Raw genomic sequence first — 18,996 nt, 5'->3', positions numbered from 1 at the left:
ACCTAGCTAAAGCTGATGAAGTCTAATACAAAAGTCCTGTAATAAAGCCCACTGTCAGGAAGGTTAAAGTGTTCAGTATTTGTTGAAACTGCTTTAGAGAGGAGTTGGTTCAACTTTATGGTCATTTTGGAAGATGTAGTTTGTGGTGCTGTTAAATTAAAATTCAGTGGCTAGTAATCGTGAGTGTATGAGACAGTAATGTATACTGAGAGGTGTTTCTAATATTTTGTCCACCCAGTTTATGTAATTGAAGGTAAATAACTAAATATTTGAAGCACCCCTCAGTGTAACTCAGTGTAATTCACTGAAATTTTTTCGGATTTTCTGGTATCACGTTTTTAAAGCTGTTCTTAATGATATGTTTGAATAATTTCAGACATCTAGGATTTGTGAGTTGGGTCTAATCTTTTCTGTTATATTGTCAGAAAGTCAAAACTTCATGACAAGCAATAAGCAAAAATGAACTTCACAAAAAGTATTATGTGAAAATTAAGTCAGTGGGCTAAAACATGCAAAACATGCATTGTTATACTTTACATATATTGCTGCAGTGAGTTGGAGTAGGGCAGAGGACAGAAGAGAACATGGATAATCCAAACCTATTCTATTTGTAGGTTTGTCGTATGCACAGTATGTACTTGTTGTAATATCAGCTGACATCTACCATTGGAGGAAAATATCATGACCCCCAGATCTTCATAATCAATAAAGTCAAAACATTGTTTTTTTTCACCGGCTGATGACTTAAGTTGCATTAACTTACTCCTAGGTTTAATGTGGTCTGTAGTTTGTGGTTTGTTGCCATGGGAAATATCCTCCAGTGAAATGTCGCACCCCAAAGAGTTAGAGGCAATTGTGATCACACACACACTGGCTTGTTCACTGAAGTACATTGTGCGGATGCATTTTGTTACTGGCAGGACTGAGTCACTATTCAGATCTAATTGAAAGTGGGCTGAAAGCAGCAGTGTGTCTGGTGGTGGGTATATTAGTCATGCTCCGTGTGTGTGTGTGTGTGTGTGTGTGTGTGTGTGTGTGTGTGTGTGTGTGTGTGCGCGCGCATTTTTCAGCAGTCCTTATAGGGACAACATCTTAATAAAAATATGAGGGTCTGAGGAAATTTACGCTATAGTCGATACCAAACTATTTGTCCTGGGGAAGCATATAATGAAGTAAAGGAAAAGTTATGGAAAATACCATAATCAGGCATATTGAGCAGCAACAGAGCCAACAGAATCATTATTATTATTATTATTATTATTATTATTATTATTTGTGATTTCTGGTGTTCAAACGATGTGACCCACTGAAACACTGTTTCTAAATGTCTTAAACATATCCTTGAAATTTCTGTACTGACATTTGCCAACAAATAATGGGACACAGAAATATCTGTGATAAGCGAAAACCGACTGACTTGGCAGCCCAGCCAGTTTACAGTTCTAGCTCTAGTAAATAGGTTATTGTTGAACAGTAGCCATTGCAACTTAGGGCAGATGTTATGAACCTGGTAAATAGATTCATAGAATACATTCATAGAATACATAAACTGGCAAAGCAGGTGTACATAGCAAACTAGTTCCTGATTTAAATGTTGTTACTCAAAGAAGAATACTCCCGTGCCTTACTAACACATCATGATATAGGTGCCAGTCACAAATATTGCTATATCGATTGTTTGTCCTACCCCTACATGTGGTTTTGGCACATATGAAAAGATGCATTGGGTTCCAGCCTTAAATGTTTCATACTCACACAATAAGCTTTATACTGTTCTATAACATTTATTTAGAGAAACTGATATTTAATTGTTGAAATAACAATAATAACACTAATCTGTTAGAATGTCACATAGAAGGAGGACTTTCTTTGTCGTTGTTTTACAATGGTAATTTAGTTTAAGTTATTTAAAATGGAGGTTTTGAATTCTCTACATTCCTAATCTGTTGGTATTTGTTCTTCTTCATGATGGCAGATAATCAAAAAACATTTCCTTTCACTTGATACACTTAGTGGATAGGACAAGAATGTGGTATTATTGCATTTTACTATTGTTTGTGCATTTCAACCAAAGTTCATCTTTTTTAAATTTGAATGCAGGCCCACCACAGTCATTGGATTTTCCATTTTCATCATAGTGTGCAGTTGTATGCAAAAATTTTAATATAATGTTTCTTTTTATTTCATGAACTTTAAAAGTAGAAAAACATTCAATGGTAATTGTGACATGTACAAAAGTTTTGATACCCCCCTTTGCACACATGATCGCTTCCAGCTGCTTTTTGTAGCCAGCTGAGAGTCTTTCTGTTCTTGATTTATGAATTTTCACTCACTCTACCTTGTAGATCACTTCAGACTCTGGGATATTTTTAGCTGCGGGCACAGCATATTTAAGATCTACCCACAGACTTTCAGTGATGTTCAACTCAGGGGATTTGTATGTTTATTGAAGAAGTTCATGGTGGATTTTGAAGCCTACTTTGGACCATTGTCCTGTTGTATAAGCCAGCTTGTCTTTAGTTTCACTTTCTTTACTGACTGCAGGACATTTGGGTCCAGAATTTGCTGATATTTCATGGAATCCATTCATCCCTCTATCCATGCAGTGTTTTCTATGCCATTGGCTGCCACACAATCCCAGAACTAAATGTTTCCACTCCTGTGCCTAACAGTTGTGAAGATGTACTTTTCATCAAATGCTGTTCCTTTATTTATCCACACATACCTTCGGTGATTGTGACCAAAGAGCTCAATTTTAACTTCGTCTGTTCAAAAAGACTCTGGTTTATCTGAATGTTTGTTTGCAGACTTCAGATGTTGACTTTTGTGATGAGTTCAGAGGTAAGGTTTCCCTCTGATGACTCTTCTATGTAAACCCTGTTTGTGCATCAGCTCTGGACAGTGGACTATTAGACCTCCAATCCTGTGTCAGCTAAACCTTCCTGCAGCTCCTTTGCAGTCATACGGGGGTTTTGATTTGCCTTTCTGCCCAGCAGTTGCAGTTTTATCTGAAAGTTTTTTCTTGGTCTTCCAGATCTTGTTTTTACTTCCACAGCTTCCCTTACTGTCATTTTTTAATGACATTTCAGACAGTGGAAAATTCAAGTTGGAAGTTCTTTTATGTCTTTCTGTAGTCTCCCTTCCTTTGTAGGCATCAGTTTCATTTTCACATCCTCAGTCAGTTGCTTAGAGGAGCCAATGGCTGCTGATTGTTACCACAAATTTTGAAGAGTCAGTTAATTTATCAGCTCTGGAAATGTCAACAGCTGGCAATTTCTAACGACACTTCTTGACCTGTCTTACAAGTCCTGATGAGTTATTTAATGCCTAACGAGTTAATGAAGTTCTGAGTGTTTTACAAGTAGAAGGGTGTCCAAACTTTTGCTTTTTTTTTTTAAGTCAGTCAAGTAAGTCTCAAGTAATTATCACATTTGTTAGACATGTCCTTTTACATTTTGTTGCTTGTCTTAGAAAGCACTTCATGTAAACTCAAGAGATACATAATGCATAATGTACATAATGTACTTCAAAACTGAGGACACTGACTTTAAGCAGAGTTGAACCACTGATCACTGCAAACAGAGAGAAAATGGAAAATCCTGGCTGAATTAAAAGGGGATATGAAGCCTTAAACACAATTTCTGAGGCACCCCCAAATTTACACTCAGTCATACCAACTTTACACATATAATATTATTAGGTGAGCACTCATTTTAGAGTGTGTGACGAGACTAAACAGTGGGCCCCCACCATGTGTTTCCTTCCTTCCTTGTCACTGTGTGTGTGCGTAGTTGACTGGTCAACAGAATTCCCCATTGTGAGGGCAGTACAGAGACCCTGTTATTGGCGGCTCTCTGAGTGGGAGGGAGGGAGCACAGAGAAGGATGGAGGGAGGGACAGATGACCAGAGAAGAGAGTAGAGAGATAAATGAATTGAAATGTCCAGAGAGCAAAATGCTGTTGGAAATCAAATACAAGCCGAGGAAAAGGAAGTCAGCAGCTAATAAACAGTCAAACTGACTGTACAGAATTTATGAGGCACCTGCGGTTTTTTGTAATATTACGTTCAGGACAGTGGGTCCTTCGGAGTACCTCAATGTCAGGATGAATGTGCACCTTCTTTCAAATGACTTCCATCCAGTCGTCACTACATTGTGTATTTTTGAACAAACCAAAAATTGTCTTGGATGGTGTTTAGTTTCAGTTTGGATGATTGCTAGAAGTTTGTGAAGTTTGTGTAGAAGTGTATACTGTGCTGCTGCAACTGAGGAAAGAAAATTAAATGAGAGGACAATAAACTATATAAGGTTCCTCCTGCTTCCAGTCTTTAATATAAGCTACTGGGTAAACCATGTCCTGGATATGTCAGAGTCCTTCATATCTCTGTACTTGATGCTCAGAAATAAAATTGACATCAATATTCTCATTTGACTTTGGGCATTGATGGCAGACAAGCATAATGTAGTCCCAAGTGAGCATTTCTTTCAAGTTAACTTAAACTTTAACCTTAACTCTGGAGTAGGCATAGCTGAATGAGAAAAAGTATTTACTCCACTATTAAAGACTGTATTTCTGCCCATCAGTATAACCACAGGTTTTTAGAACTGTTGCTCAGGTCGTAACTCCAGCCTCCCCTTGTGCTTCTGCAGAAAGTGATGCTGACTGTGAATACTTATTTTCAGAGAAGGTGGAGTCAGTGAGACTTACTGTTACCCTCAATGCTACATTCTGTGATGTTCACCACCCACACTGGGCTAATTTGAGCTATTTTTCTGCCCGTAACCTGCCACGTCTTAAATTGGTCTTCCTCATATCAGCCACATAGGATTTTCTTAATCTTCATTTACAACTGCGTATCCTGTGTCATATGCTTATGTTTTACATGGCTGGATTATTGCGACAGCCTCTTCATTTGTCTTAATGAAAAAAACTTCTGACCATCTACAGACTGGGCACAACTCTGCTGCCAGGCTCTTAAGCAGCTGTTTTCCTTTGTTTTTTGTTTCTGGTCCAAAGGGCTGAGGGGAAAAGATGTGTCTGGTCAAAGATGCTGAGAACAGCTAGTTAGACCCATGTCTGTGTTCACATGTAATTTTTAGACTCTGTTTATGTGTCTGGTTTATAAGTTATACCCCAGTGACAGCTGAAGACCAATCAGACTGTAATTCATCGCATGAAGTGTTTCTTAGTTCCTCAATTCAAAATTAGGAACTGCATTTGATCAGAAAGACTAGAGCAAGATTCACACTGTCCCCATGCCCGTTGGTCTCTGCTCTGTTAGAGGAAACATTTGACAGGAAATGAAATGCACTCATTTCAACATAGTTACACACTGGTGAATAGTATTTCTTAGACTGGGTAGTGTGGGTAAACATGTGCTCACTCACCCTCCACAACACTCACTTCCACTCACCAAATGAAATCTGGTTAATGTTGTAATTTTGAGTAATTTCTGTTCTGTGTAGTATGGTGGTAGTCAGTCAGGTAATGTTTGTGTAATTATATGAAATGAAACAGCAGCCTGTCAGCTTCTGTTTTTTGTACTATGATTAAATTTAGTCATAAAGATTTAAATTTAACGGTGACAATCCTAAAATATTTCATACTAATGAAAATAAAGCAAAGGTTGGTAAAAACATCTCTCCTGTTTACAAAGGGAAAACCCACTTTAGACAGTGAAAAGCTCCTTTTTATAATTCCACTATGTGCATTCAAGCCCTTGATTAACAAGACTACAGTTATTTTAATTACATTTTTAAAACCGACTACCCACCCTTTAATACTTGAATGCAAGTGTAAACTGTATCAACAGTTTCTCATGGGCAACAAAACACTTTCTGTTAGTGTAGTGGTCCTCTAGTAGGGTGATGAAGCACACTAATGGACCTTGCATTGAGCTGAGCCCAAAAAAAATTGCAAACACACCTACATGTATTTTTAATTAAGTTTTCACCCCAGGCACATATCAGGTATTTTATAACAAGTGATAATCAGTAAAGAGGGTTCCACATTACGTTGTGGGAGTGTTAAGGAAAGATTATTTGTGGCTCTGTCTGAGAAACCAGAAGCTTCCCCTGTGGTCAAAAATATGAGGCAGAGATATAAAACACAGTGATTTCACAGTTTTTGATTAATGATATGGACAGCAACAAAATAGCTGTTGGAGGAATGGTCAAAATTTATTGCACTGTCAGAATTCATTATTCATTCATTCATTATTGTTATTCTGTGATAGCTACAGTCTATGCATCACAACAGTCCTTACTGAGCTATTCCCTACTGTCAGGCAGGTTTGCATCATGTGAATTGCTCAGAGCTGGTGATGCCTGCTGTTTGATAATTGAAGCCTAGGATTGTGACTGATCGGCATGTGAAAACTTCAAAAAGAAATCCTGATACTTGGACATCTTTAAAAGTACAGCATTAGAAAAACAAAACCTAGAGTGGATGGTATGAGTGATGATAAGAGAGTGCTAATGGAGAGGGTTGGGGATGCTTTGTGGGAAGCTGATTTTGAATATACTTATGCAGCATTCAAGTGTATGTTAGAGAGATGGAGAGACAAAATGAGTGAGTCTGTGTGAAAAGGCTTTGTGTGCTAATACTTGTGTCAGTGGCACTTCCTCCCGTAGTTGGTATGGTAGTGCTACAGTACAGCAGTTTCCTTCTAAGTCTTGCTGAAATCAAATATTATCATCTGACCTGATCTGAGCAGTTTCTGAATACACAATCCACAGTTTGTTTTATATGTGTTAAAGCTGTGTATAGACACTAAAGTGAGCGGAAGTGCCGTTGAAAATAACAGTGCTCATCAAAATAACTAAACTGCAGGGGAACCTTACTGTCAAGGCATTAAATGAACTTCCTCTTTTTTACTGAGGTTGAGAATCGTCCACCCTGACAACAGTTTATTACATAAAACTTTGACACTACTGTTTACATTCTATAAAAGTGGCTTTCTCTTGGATTTATACCATTGCAACCTTGATTATTAATTGTAATTGTTTTCTTTCTTTCAGGAAGCAAAATTATTTCTGCACTTTTGCATCATAACACATTTCCCAATGCAGGATTTCTCAAAATAGTGTAGTGTATAGGAAGTGTTATTCATCATGCGTGAATGTGACACACAATGATCCCTTTTTAGGGACAAAAACTTTTTCAGTTTGAACCAGGGGAAAAAATTGCTTTTTTTTTTACTTGTTCCTCTTAAAAACCCATATTATGCCAGATATTTCTATGAAGTCTTGCATTGCTTTTTGTTAGACTGTAAATGTTTTGTTTTTTTCTGTTCCACAGGCAATGATCTGAGGCATTAAAGTCTGCATTTTCTCTGTGGACGTGTGCTCGCACTCACGCATGCTGCACTCACATACATCAATCATGTCTCAGTCTGAATCTTGTGCAAACGTGTTGGACTGGTTATGTGTACTTCGTCTGGAGCAGTATTCTGAGGCATTTCGGAGCACTGGGCTAGCAACATTGCAGCAATGTCGCAACCTCACGCCAGATCAGCTGGAGCAGATGGGCATCACCCTGCCAGGTCACCAGAGACGCATCCTAGCTAGCCTGAACAAAACACATGGTAATCGTGACACACAATCTGACACACACACTCACCTTCTACAGTCTGAGAGAGATCAGAGATCAGAAGAAACAGGACATACTACGGTGTTGCAGAGAGAGAGACCTTTGCCTGTCCCAGTGGAAGAAAAACCTGACCTTAAGCAAATAGAGAAAAAAGATGGAGAGATATTGAGACCTACACCAAGGGAAAGAGGGAAACCAGTCCCTAAAGAGAGACAAGTATCCAGGATGAAAGAGGAAAATGGAGAAGAGAAGAAGCCAGTTCCTGAACAAAGACAAACAGCACCTAGACGAAGAAAAGAGGAAGAGAGGGATGGAGGAATAGATGGAGAGAAGGAGAAGCCTGTGCCTAAAGAGAGGACTAAGTTTCGCCCTAGTGCTCCAGTGGACTGTGCCCCCGGCCCCCTTGTCTCTCCAACTTCGGACACCTCTTTACCCCCTGTCCCCCCACGAAGCATCCCCAACTGTCCTCCACAGCGCTTTACCTCTGCCCTGAGCCGCTCACCTCCTGGTCGAACCCCTGGCTCCCCCAAACTAGGCAGACATGCGGTCAAAGCCCCAGCTTTACAGAGTGTGTCCCAGAGTTCAACCCCCACCAGCACCCCTACCCATACCTTCACACAAACTCGGCCACAGACATTAGCCATTCAGACATCTGCCCAACATTTGGTTAGTGATGGAGGAAGAAAAACATCACCCGTCTCTCCCATTGCTTTCCTCAGCGATGACAGAAATGCTCCACCTCTCCCTCCAAAAGTAGGGGGAGGACCTAAAGGTCCTCCACCAGTCCCACAGCGGTTTCCTGCACAGTCTCCCAGAACTCAAAGGTAAGGCTGTTCCCTTAAAGGGATATTAATGCAGAACTTAATGAGTATTTGCAATTTGCTGTTTGGCTGTCTTTTAAAACTCTTGTGTTTAAGAAAAAAGTTAAACTTCTGCACACTGTCAGCACTGAGTTTATTACACATACAACGTTTTGCTCATGGATCTTGTGACATGTATGTGAGTTAAAGCAGAGTCAAGGAGTGCGACGGCCCCTTTCCTGTTTTTGTAAATCAAAAAATTCCTTTCCTTTCCTCTCATTGATTGTATCATTATTTGTCAAATTATAGCATTATAAAGAAAAAATACATAACAAAAACTTGATAGATTTATTCTGTTTAGTCTTGACCCCCCTCTACCCTGTTTTAAAACGGGCCCATCCCTGTGCCTCTGTGCTCCTACAAGATGAGGGTTAAGACTTTAGGATCTTACATCCACAATCTGCAGTGTATATATGCTGTAGCTTTGAGTGGAAAAGTATTTAAAGAGTGAGTGTTAATAATATGTAGTTTTTCAGAGTGTGTGAAGGTACTGTATTGAGGCAAAATGACAAAAGAATAATGTAAATGATTGTAGGTGGTGTGTGTCTTGAGAGATACTGTAAATTTAATTGAGAATTGGTCAAGAATCTCTTAGTAGTTTGTAGAGGATAGCACTGCCACCTATTGGAAAAGATGGTAAAATGCTTCTAAATCTCTTGTCAACTTAAGTAGCAGTTCAGACACAAAAAATACTAGTGGTCACACATCCTGAAATCAAAATTTGACACGTACTGAAACTCAAAACCTGAAACACATTGACTGACTGAGTGGACCTAAAGCTCAGTGGCCTCTTGAATAAAGAAATATGTGAACAAGGCCTGTTGAGTGCACATTTATGAGCAAACTGAGCTTGTCTGTGAGGCTGCCTGCAGTTTGTTTTGTGGTTGCTTATACCTGACCACTTGAGTGTGTATGTGTGTATGGTTTTTGGTTTTTCTGGCTCTGTGGTGACCTTTTGTTGACTATTAAATGTTTTGCACTGGTAGTATTGTTGTGCTTGTTTTGCACAGTAATTTGTGCACATGTGTTTGCAAAATTGTGGTCCTGTAAAAAGCACTTGGAGCATTTTTAAGAGGCTTTACATTGTTCATTTGACAGCAGACTATTATCATTCAGTAGTTTCACTGATGACACTGTAGCAGCCTTCTAACATATGTCTGTTTGTGTAATTCTTCGTGTAGGTCTTTCTTTTTTGTGTGTTTCATCACCAGTTAAAAGAAAAGAAACTTAAGCCTTGCCTCAGGCTCAGGAGTACTTCTATTATGAGTAACATATGCATGTCCTCTGTGTATGTTTTAAAGGGAAACTAGCTGTAGAGAGGGGAAGGAAGTTATAATGGAGAAGAATATAGTGGTTGAAAACTCTCCTCCTCATTAGCCTCTGTGAATAACACAGGAAATAAGAGAAAGTGAGAGATATATTTATTTATTTATAATATATATATATATATATATATATATATATATATATACAGAATAAAAAGAGAGAGAAAGACGAAAGTCAACTACCATCAGACTTTTTGTGGTCTCTACTAGCACACATTCGCACTCTCTCATGTTGCTCTCTTGTTTCCTTGTAAGTGTGCTTCATTGCCTCCTCCCATCTTCTGGTTAGCTGGTCATTTCCTCATACTCCTACCCTCCGCCGCCACCTCTCCTCCGATGTGTATAGTTGTGTGTTTAAGATTGTTGTATCATCATTGAAGAGGACTCGTTTTGAACATGTTGAGACAGGTAACATTGATACAAATCATATTCTCTACATGTCTCCTCTCTGTCTCTACTTGTTTTTAGCATGTGCTCTCCTGTCTTTCCTCACTCTGTTCTATGTTAGTGTTTCAAACAAGGAAGCCCTTCTTTCTTGCTGTGTTCATGTTTTCCACTGTGCTGTGGCAGTGTTACACCAGTTGTGGTGAATAGAGAATTAGGTGCTGTTAGTGTTTACATGAGATTGTTTAACCTTGACCTGAGTAAGATACTTTAACTTTTTAATGATCCTTGGTTAGATCAAATTTTCTGCCCTTTCCTGGGGCTTTACAAGTTTGGAGATTTGACATCGGTATTGGTGAGTTACTGGTATGTCTGTGAAGAATACAAAAGTAGTAAGATAAGATTTTGCAAAGGCATTCCTGATGGGTTTAGCTGTCACGGAGATCAGGTATGTTCTTAGAGAAGAACTTTGCTCTCAGCTTTACTGTTAGCATTTCCTATCAGCAATGACATACTTATTGTTTTTTTAGAAAATGTTATGAATTATGTACAGACTATGTTTGAAAGTGTGGACTAGATTGGTGCTGCTCTGGCGTGCCAAACTGCTACATTTTTGTTTGTATTTAAGACCAAAAAAGACAGGGAAGCTGGTGCAAGAAACACATAAACCTCTCAACCGTCAACATCATTACTAAAGGGTCCATTAGCTAATGTCAGATGATCTTGGGTTGTAATGTAGAATATTCTCCCAGAATTATAAAATCACATCCACACAGTTTGGCAGCAGAAAGGAATGTTCATTGTTTCATCTTTTGGCTAGCAGAGAGAAGTTTAAATATAGCATCTAGCTAGCACTCTTCCTCAGAGAAAGAGGAAGTTTCCTGTAATTGTGGGTCTTGTATATCATTTTCGGGTTCATTATTAAACAGAACTAATGAATAAAGAATCAATGAGTTTTGTCAACAAGGGTCTGTGGACCATGTCCTGTTAATTTAAACTTTGTATATTGTATAAATGAAGTTATACGTGGTCTTGACAACTAATGTACAATCTAATTCATATTTAAGGTAAGACAAACTCTTTAAATTTAAATTAGAGCAGTGAACACAGAGCAGTTTATTTCTGTCTTAGAAACATCCCACAGACCGTTTGCAAGACCATTTGAAATATTTTGACCTGTTGAATGCGGCCTAACAGCCAACATGTCAAAGTTGAGCGATGAACAGCCTGCTGTCTGTAACAAAAAGATTTTGAGTAGGTTGTAAAAGTCCTAAAGTACCTTAAAACTGATGGTACTGTTCTGTCATTGTTAAGAGCTTTCTGAAACATCTTATTGCCCTAGCGCTTTCCCAGTTTGACTTATCTAAGCTAAAAAAGAAAGTGTTTCGTACTACTATTTGACTCAGGCATGGTGCAGATAATTATTTGTACATTTTTAAAATAAAGATTTGTTCGGACACAATGTTACATTTTCTCAAGGCTAAAAACGCTATATAGCTGTGTTGTGTCACTAATATCTTTTATTTTCTTGCAATCCTAAATGACTGTAATGAGAAGGAAATTCACAAAGGACGAGGAATAAAGAGGAACTTTCACAATTCTGGATGGATAGAAACCAGGCCTGTGTGCTCACTCTTGACTTTCCCGTCAGCAAGGAAATAGTGTACCGTTTATAGGCTGTTTAACACTATGCTTATATGCACTATGCTTATGTCTTCACATGCAAAACCACATTAATTAGGGTGTTGTTGTTTTTTTTTTTTTTTTTTTGCATGGACAGAGGCGTAAATGAGCGGACTGAGCTTTGGTAATGTTTGTTGAATAAATTTGTAATTTTATTCTAACATTAGTGTTGCTTACCCTATGTGTATGTGTTGCATTGGGGAAATACGATCATATTGTGATTATTTCACCTAATATCACAATTGCACCATATATGCAGCAGGAACAAGTTGGTCCAAGTGGAAGAGGTATTCGAGATGTTGCTCACAAGTGTGGGTAAGATGGTGTATGACATCAATCCAGAATTCCCTGAATGAATTATATATCCAATCTGGCCTGGGAACACCTTGGGATCCCCCCAAGAAGAGCTTGAGGAAGCAGCTAGGGAGTAGTATGTGTGAGATACTTCATCTGACATCAAATACACCAAAAACACAGTTTGAAAAAAAGCAGTTTGGCACTTAATTTATAACGTTTTAACGTTTAGCTAAAATTAAAGAATTGAATTTTAGTGTACAGTATTTTTGATTCATTTTTTTAACTGAACCACCTGTCCCTAAGACTTTCTGGATTGCAAGAACTTTATATAACACAGTATTACAATGTAATACAGTGTAATAAAGACACTATAATAACTGTTTCCTCCTGGGTGTTAATATTTAAAAGGCTGAACATTAGAATGCAATGTGTGTATTTATACAAAGTTGAAGTTGACCCGTGAGGAGGAAGGTAACATGCTAGCAAGTGATGGCCAGAGCAGTTAGAGATGGACGGTTTACCTGGTAAAAGGTGTTCCCCTGCGGTTTACCTAAAATAAAACTGCTTATGAAGAGAGGAGTGCTGTCTTCACAGTGCTCTCTGAAAATGGTGATAATCACAGTAATAACGGTAATAGAAATCGTTGGAGGTATTGTTAATTTTTCACCACAGCATATTGTATAGTTGGTATACCAGCACATCTCTAGTGCACACATACTGTGTTTGTGTGTTTATGGGTTATTCAGAGGAATGCTGTTTTTACATGGGGATGATATCTTGCAGGGTGACACAGGTTCAGACTTGCTGCTGAAACCAGAAGTAGTGAGAGAACAAAAGACAGTCAGGTGGAGACCAGAGGGACGCCAGTTTGCCACAGTTCTGGGATCAATACTCGTACCACTAAAGAAGACTTGGGCTTCAGAGCAGCAGTCAATATTGTGGACTCAGTCTGGTTACCAGAGTTGTTTCCAGAGTGATTCAGTTTTTTTTCTTTTTATTTATTTATTTAATAGAGAGTTACAACTTCTCAAAAGATCTGTGTAAATTTGTTGCCTGCAAGTGGTCTTTTTTTGTAGTAGGTGCCTAGCCATCAACAAATGAGGTTACCTTTGTAGTTTTTACTATGGAATGAGAAAAGAGAAGACAGGAGGGGACGTCAAAAAGGTGTCCTCCCAACAGACGATGTATAGAATCACCCATCTGCATGGGATTTTCAACCAATCTCAGATTATGGTGTCCGAGGACTCATCTCCTGATCTCCAATCCTCTGTTTACCTCTCTTGTACCCCTTTATCCCACAGCCCCTCTCCCACCAAGACAGGCGCTGATGAGTTGCAGAAAGACCAAACTCCACAGGTCCCACCTCGCATCAGGACACCCCAAACTCAAGAGAACGTACAACAGTCGACTCAACCTGACACTCAGCCAGCTCTGCCTGCCAGGAAGGTCCCCCGACCTCCCTGTGAGTTTAGTAAGTAGCATAATCACTATTTTTAATAATATTTTTTTGGCATTGTATGCTTTTATTAGATAGTAATCGTATAGAGATTGCACAAATTGAGGGTGAAAAATGAGTTCCCCAGCTGCATTTGAATCAGAGACATTGCAGGTCATGTTTGTTGTCTTAACCCTTAAACCACAGGGGTGTCCCTGCATATAATTGTTACAAGGGAACAGGCCGCACCTGTCCATGAAATTGATTGTCAGTCAGTTGTCCAATTACCTTTGAGCCTCTGAAAATGAGGGACTATGCCTAAAAATGGCTACGGTTAATGCTGTGTCTTTGTTAAACCCCTTGAATTAAAAGCTTAAAGTTGATGGCTTCTTTTTAAATCCATTGTGGTAGTGTACAGAGATACTAATTCCAAAAATTGTGTCACTATCCAAATACTTATGTACCTAACTGTATCTCTTGTTTTTGTAATTTACTGATTGTGGGTGAAATATATTGAACCTAAGTCTATTTATATAGAGATAGGGAATACACATGCAACTATGAATTGTACAAAAAGGATCTTAAACTGCTTAATTAATGTTGGAAATCTCAAACACAAAATAAACTTTCACAAGATGTAACTACACAGATGCAGTTTGGATTGCATTCAGCATTTCTCAGCAAAACACAGTGTGTGCCCAGCTTGTCAAACCTATTGAATTTTGCATTGTTTACATCTGCTACTGAGGGGTGTTTCATAAATTACCAGTTAATGAATGTATATTTTTGTAAATTGGACTTTATTTCAAGAAAACGAATTTTTGTAAAGCAGTTTTAAATAAGACTTAAGCTACCATGGAAAACTATCCTTCAAGAGTAGACTGTTTCAAATAAGGCTAATTTTCAAGCTTAGCTCCACTTAGGGCTTAACCATTATACATTCTGCGAGCCATATCAAAAGTTAATGCTATCTTCAAAGTTCCTCTTTGACTCCTATACATATTTTACTCTTATCTAGTAAAACATGTTCTATAGCAACTTAAGCTAAACTCTTATAACTAGTTGGCATAGGGATAAAACAGATAATACTTGGTGTCCAGCAACAGAAGTCAGAGGTGCACAAGTTGATAGACTAATTGTTGCACATACCTTTGACTTATTAAGACTGTCTGTCTGAAATTTGTCTACACTTGGAGTCTTTACATCAAATAGAGTGTCAGTATAGTTGAACCCCAATAGTTTCATCAGGACAGATTAGTTATTTTTCACCTGGAAGACAAACCAGTTGTTGCCTTCTTGTCGTGTCACTGATGTCGTCCATGCCATCATGGACCACTGCATTTATTAAACTGTTATTTGTTAAACACAAAGTGTCTGTTCACAGTACATTTCTCCTCTAAAAATGGATGTTTCAGCTTGATATTGTTTAACCTATCCCACATGCCAGGGGGAATATAACTGCTTAATATTTGTTATTTACTGTACATGTTCAACCTGAATAAACTAGTTCTTAAGAGAAAGAGACTCAGCCATACCATACTGACAAACTGATACTTTGTATATGCCATATATATGTATGTATGTATGTATGTATGTATGTATGTATGTATGTATGTATGTATGTATGTATGTATGTATGTATGTATGGACAAGTAACACTCTCAGTTGTCCTTCCCAGATCATTTAGTTTCTGTATTCACAAACACCTCACTCAGATAACTTGAGTAACTGGTATGATCAGTGATGTTATTTACTTTTAATTGTATTCAATTTCACTATTCTTACTCGCGTTGGCTCTTTGTCCACCAAGTATTTCACTGGATTCCCAGAATGGCCTTCTTACCCAGTGAGTAAGAATGTAAATGTGTTCAGTTTATCTGTGGCTTGCATGTGACCCAAGTAAATTTAGCTTCAAAATGGATGTTCAACATTGCCCATTCTGTGGATTTATTTTCTCTGTACATCTAGCCTGCCACATTTATTCATCAGAATGGTTCTAATTACTTTTTTTCTGAATTAAAAATTTAAAAAATTGAATCCACTCGACCTCCAATATCCAATATCACTTTGTGTATGATTCATACAGTTCATACAGTAATGTTACTTTTTTCATTTGGAAAAACAGTAAGTCAGTCCCTTATGCAAAAGGCAGTATGTCTTTTACTGTATTGGTGTGTTGCATTGCTTTTAATTGAGGCTATTGCCAGTGAAGAAATTTGTCTCTGCTCCTCAGTGAAGACTTGTCTAAATCTGATTGTTGGCAGCGGGTGCAGAATTATGATTCAATAGCATCCTTCTTGATTCAATTCTGGGAACAATTCAGCAAGTTCCCTTGCAAACCAAACTTAAACTGGACAACTTTGTTCTAATCTTCTATTCTCTCAGGGATGGATTCACTCGATGATAATTCTGATGAATACGAGGATCCAGACTTGTTTAACCCCAGTGTTCATCGCATGACCACACCAGACGGGGTAAGAGTGTGTAAAGTGAGTGAAAATATTTCCTTCTTTTACAATACTCTTGCTCTTCCTCCTCCTGCACAGTGTGAATGACACCTGTCTCCTCCAATAGGATATGTCCCTGCAAGTGCCTGGTCAGGTGAAGGGGCGGTACAGTTCTTTGTGCAGTGATGACGAGCTGTTGGATGATGATGAGTGAGTCATGCATGAACAACACAAACAAACCATTTACACAAATACGGAAATACACACTTAAGCTGTTCACTAGTTAAACCAACGAGCAACCACAGTGACAGATTTGACTTTTGTTGTCAGTACATCACTGACCTTGGTAATCAGGATTTAGCTGGGTTTTTGAGTGCTTACCAGTAATAATATATCTTACTTACTCACTCAAATTTCTCTCAGGCTATTTTTGTTCATTGGATATTTTTGGCTTTTATTGTGCATTTAACAATATGCCACTGTATAACCTGTGTTTTTTTAAATTCTCTGTAATTCTTGACTAGTTAGTGCTATAAAGCTATCTGTAAATGTAATTATCTGTGTAGTATAGTGTTGTGATCTGACTTATAAACTAAACCATCTTGGACTTTTCAGCAGTGTTGGAAATTGTTGAATGTGATAATGAATCTGTGGAAGAGCTTGAAATGGTGTCAGAAGTGAATCAAGACATCTTGATCCAATAACCCAATGTTGTAGGTAAACTAATTATGCTATCTCCTCTGGAATGCCCTTTTACCATTTATTTCATCCACAAATGATTAAATCTCCATGGAGATTATATTACTCATGATTTTCATTTATGTAAATTACCTGGCATGCTATGGCATGCTTTTTGAACTCCAAAGTCATGTACAGCCAATTTTTTTTTTTTTTTTTAATGTGAACTATTGAAAAGAATTTTTTTTTTTTTTTTTTTTTTTTTAAATACAACTTAGCTTGCTTGTTTAAAACCAGCTGTTCCATAAATGTAAATATGCACTACAGAGGGGAGTAAATTTCTGTAGTGACTCTTTGTAAATTATTACAGTAAAAGGTAGGTTTATTCAGCTTTTTTAACTTTTGTAGTCATTGTGAGTACACAAAGAAAAAATATGACATCAGAATAATCTGTCTGAATAGGAATGCCCCTTATTCAAAATATCTGTTTAAGTTCTACGCTCGTAGTTTCTTCTACACTTACACTTACAAGTTTAAGTGTAGAAGAGGTTTAGAAAGCTGATTTTGCACTGATGGGAACTTAACTTCTAAATTTGTCAGTGGAGTTTATCACAAGACTTTGTGCCTATTTTTGGCTCTTGAAGAATACATTTATATGACTGATACAATAGAAACGTTGAAAAATTTGCCCCTATAGACTTTGAATCATTTGTAAAAGCTAATTTTAGCTGTTTTCATTTGGGTTGAAGACAAATCTATTTATATCTTACCTGTAAATCCGGCCTCCTGTTTTATATAACTGTCACCACACCACTAACATACCACTACCAAGACCACCCAACAGCAGTAGTATACTAAGTGTGTGTTATTGCATGTGCTTATTTCTGTGCATCCAAAGTCCTACCCTATGGCAGGGTGGGGACCTCAGCAAAATTAAGGGAAGTGTCTGCCTGCCAAACACTGGAAAACTGGATTCAGCCACTAAAGAAGACAGCTCTCAGCTCGCTGCTGTCATCAAGATGGGCTGGCTGGACAAGAATCCACCTCAAGGGTATGAATGACAACACATACGCACACCTTCTGAGGTTCTGCTAAAAAAGGGGATCAACTGCTAAAATGCTTTGCATGGAGCGTAAACCCTCAAATTAATAATAGCAATGAAAAAATAATTAAAAAAATTATGCCAAAAGACATCGAAATACTACCTAGTTTACTAATGCAATGCAGCTATTACATTTCTAATCAAGTCAGTTTAATTACAGAGCACATTTAAAAACAAGTGTTTTACAAAGTGCTTTACAAAGAGATGACGTGCTGAGATATGAAATTGTTTGATTTTAATAAAAAAAAAAACATAAATAATGATTATGTGCTAATAAATATGTGAAAAAGATTATGTGCTTTTTGAATGTGTGTTTATATGTGTTTGTGTGTACATAGGGCCCTTTATTACCAGAGACGATGGGTAAAGCTGGATGTTGACTACCTGAGATACTTTGACAATGACAAGGTGACAACACACACATATAGAAAAATTCACCACATCAGTCACTCCTACATACACAAATGCATTGAGACATACTTTCCCACTCAAACAGGAACACACACACACACTGTGTATATGCACTCCAATGCAGATACACACACACAATCTGTGTGCTGAATGTTAGATATGGATATGTTTAACAGTGTAGCTGTTGCTGTGTGTGTGTGTTTGGTGTGTTGTAGGAGATATATTCCAAGGGGATCATCTCAACAGCCTTCATCACTAATGTTACAGGCGTGGGAGAGCTGAAGTTTGAGGTTGCCACAAACAACCGAACATTTATCTTCAGGGCTGAAAGTGAAGGTCTGTCTGTTTTGCCTGGTCATCAGTGTGTGTGTTTACATTGTAATATGTCACTTGCATATGTCCTATGTGTGTACAAATATACATGTATCTAGGTTCATATACATTTGTGCCTGCATATTTTACAAACTACGCTTATTCATACATGTGATTGCACTTCCGTCCAGCTGAGAGAAACGACTGGGTGACTGTACTGCAGGACTGCACCAGGGGGCGCCATCGGCGCAGCACCATGAACCCTGGTTCACCTTTGACCCCAGACTATCAGGGCTACCTGGAGCTTAAAGGGTTACGCTCCAAACTTTATACTGTTGTCGCCTCAGATAAGGTCTTCCTCTACAAAAACATTGATGTAAGGACTGTCTTGTGTGTGATGTGTGCAGAAATGAGCAGTGTGTACAAATCACATTCTTGAAATAAATCTATTTTAGTTTGTTTGTTTTGTTTT

At 38.1% G+C, this 18,996-nt stretch overlaps 1 protein-coding gene across 9 annotated transcripts in view; it reads left to right on the top strand.

The window, feature by feature from the left end:
• Positions 1–18,996, top strand: part of LOC120791582 (arf-GAP with Rho-GAP domain, ANK repeat and PH domain-containing protein 1-like) — a 50,053-nt gene that overhangs the window by 2,238 nt on the left and 28,819 nt on the right. For 7 of the 9 annotated variants that reach the window (XM_040130039.1, XM_040130040.1, XM_040130037.1 and 4 more), the window contains exons 2-9: positions 7,300–8,414; positions 13,441–13,610; positions 15,960–16,063; positions 16,149–16,231; positions 17,598–17,750; positions 18,140–18,209; positions 18,428–18,548; positions 18,716–18,900. In XM_040130039.1, the coding sequence (XP_039985973.1) occupies positions 7,360–8,414; positions 13,441–13,610; positions 15,960–16,063; positions 16,149–16,231; positions 17,598–17,750; positions 18,140–18,209; positions 18,428–18,548; positions 18,716–18,900 (1,941 nt within the window). In that variant the 5' untranslated portion in view covers positions 7,300–7,359. Of the gene's footprint in view, positions 1–7,299; positions 8,415–10,097; positions 10,184–13,440; positions 13,611–15,959; positions 16,064–16,148; positions 16,232–17,597; positions 17,751–18,139; positions 18,210–18,427; positions 18,549–18,715; positions 18,901–18,996 lie in introns of those variants that run through there. The other 2 variants (XM_040130036.1, XM_040130041.1) reach the window with 2 other exon arrangements.

The sequence above is a fragment of the Xiphias gladius genome, chromosome 7, assembly GCF_016859285.1.
Source record: "Xiphias gladius isolate SHS-SW01 ecotype Sanya breed wild chromosome 7, ASM1685928v1, whole genome shotgun sequence".
Lineage (NCBI taxonomy): Eukaryota > Metazoa > Chordata > Actinopteri > Istiophoriformes > Xiphiidae > Xiphias > Xiphias gladius.
Note: the sequence above shows the minus strand (reverse complement) of the source record. Positions and strands in the feature narration are given on the sequence as shown.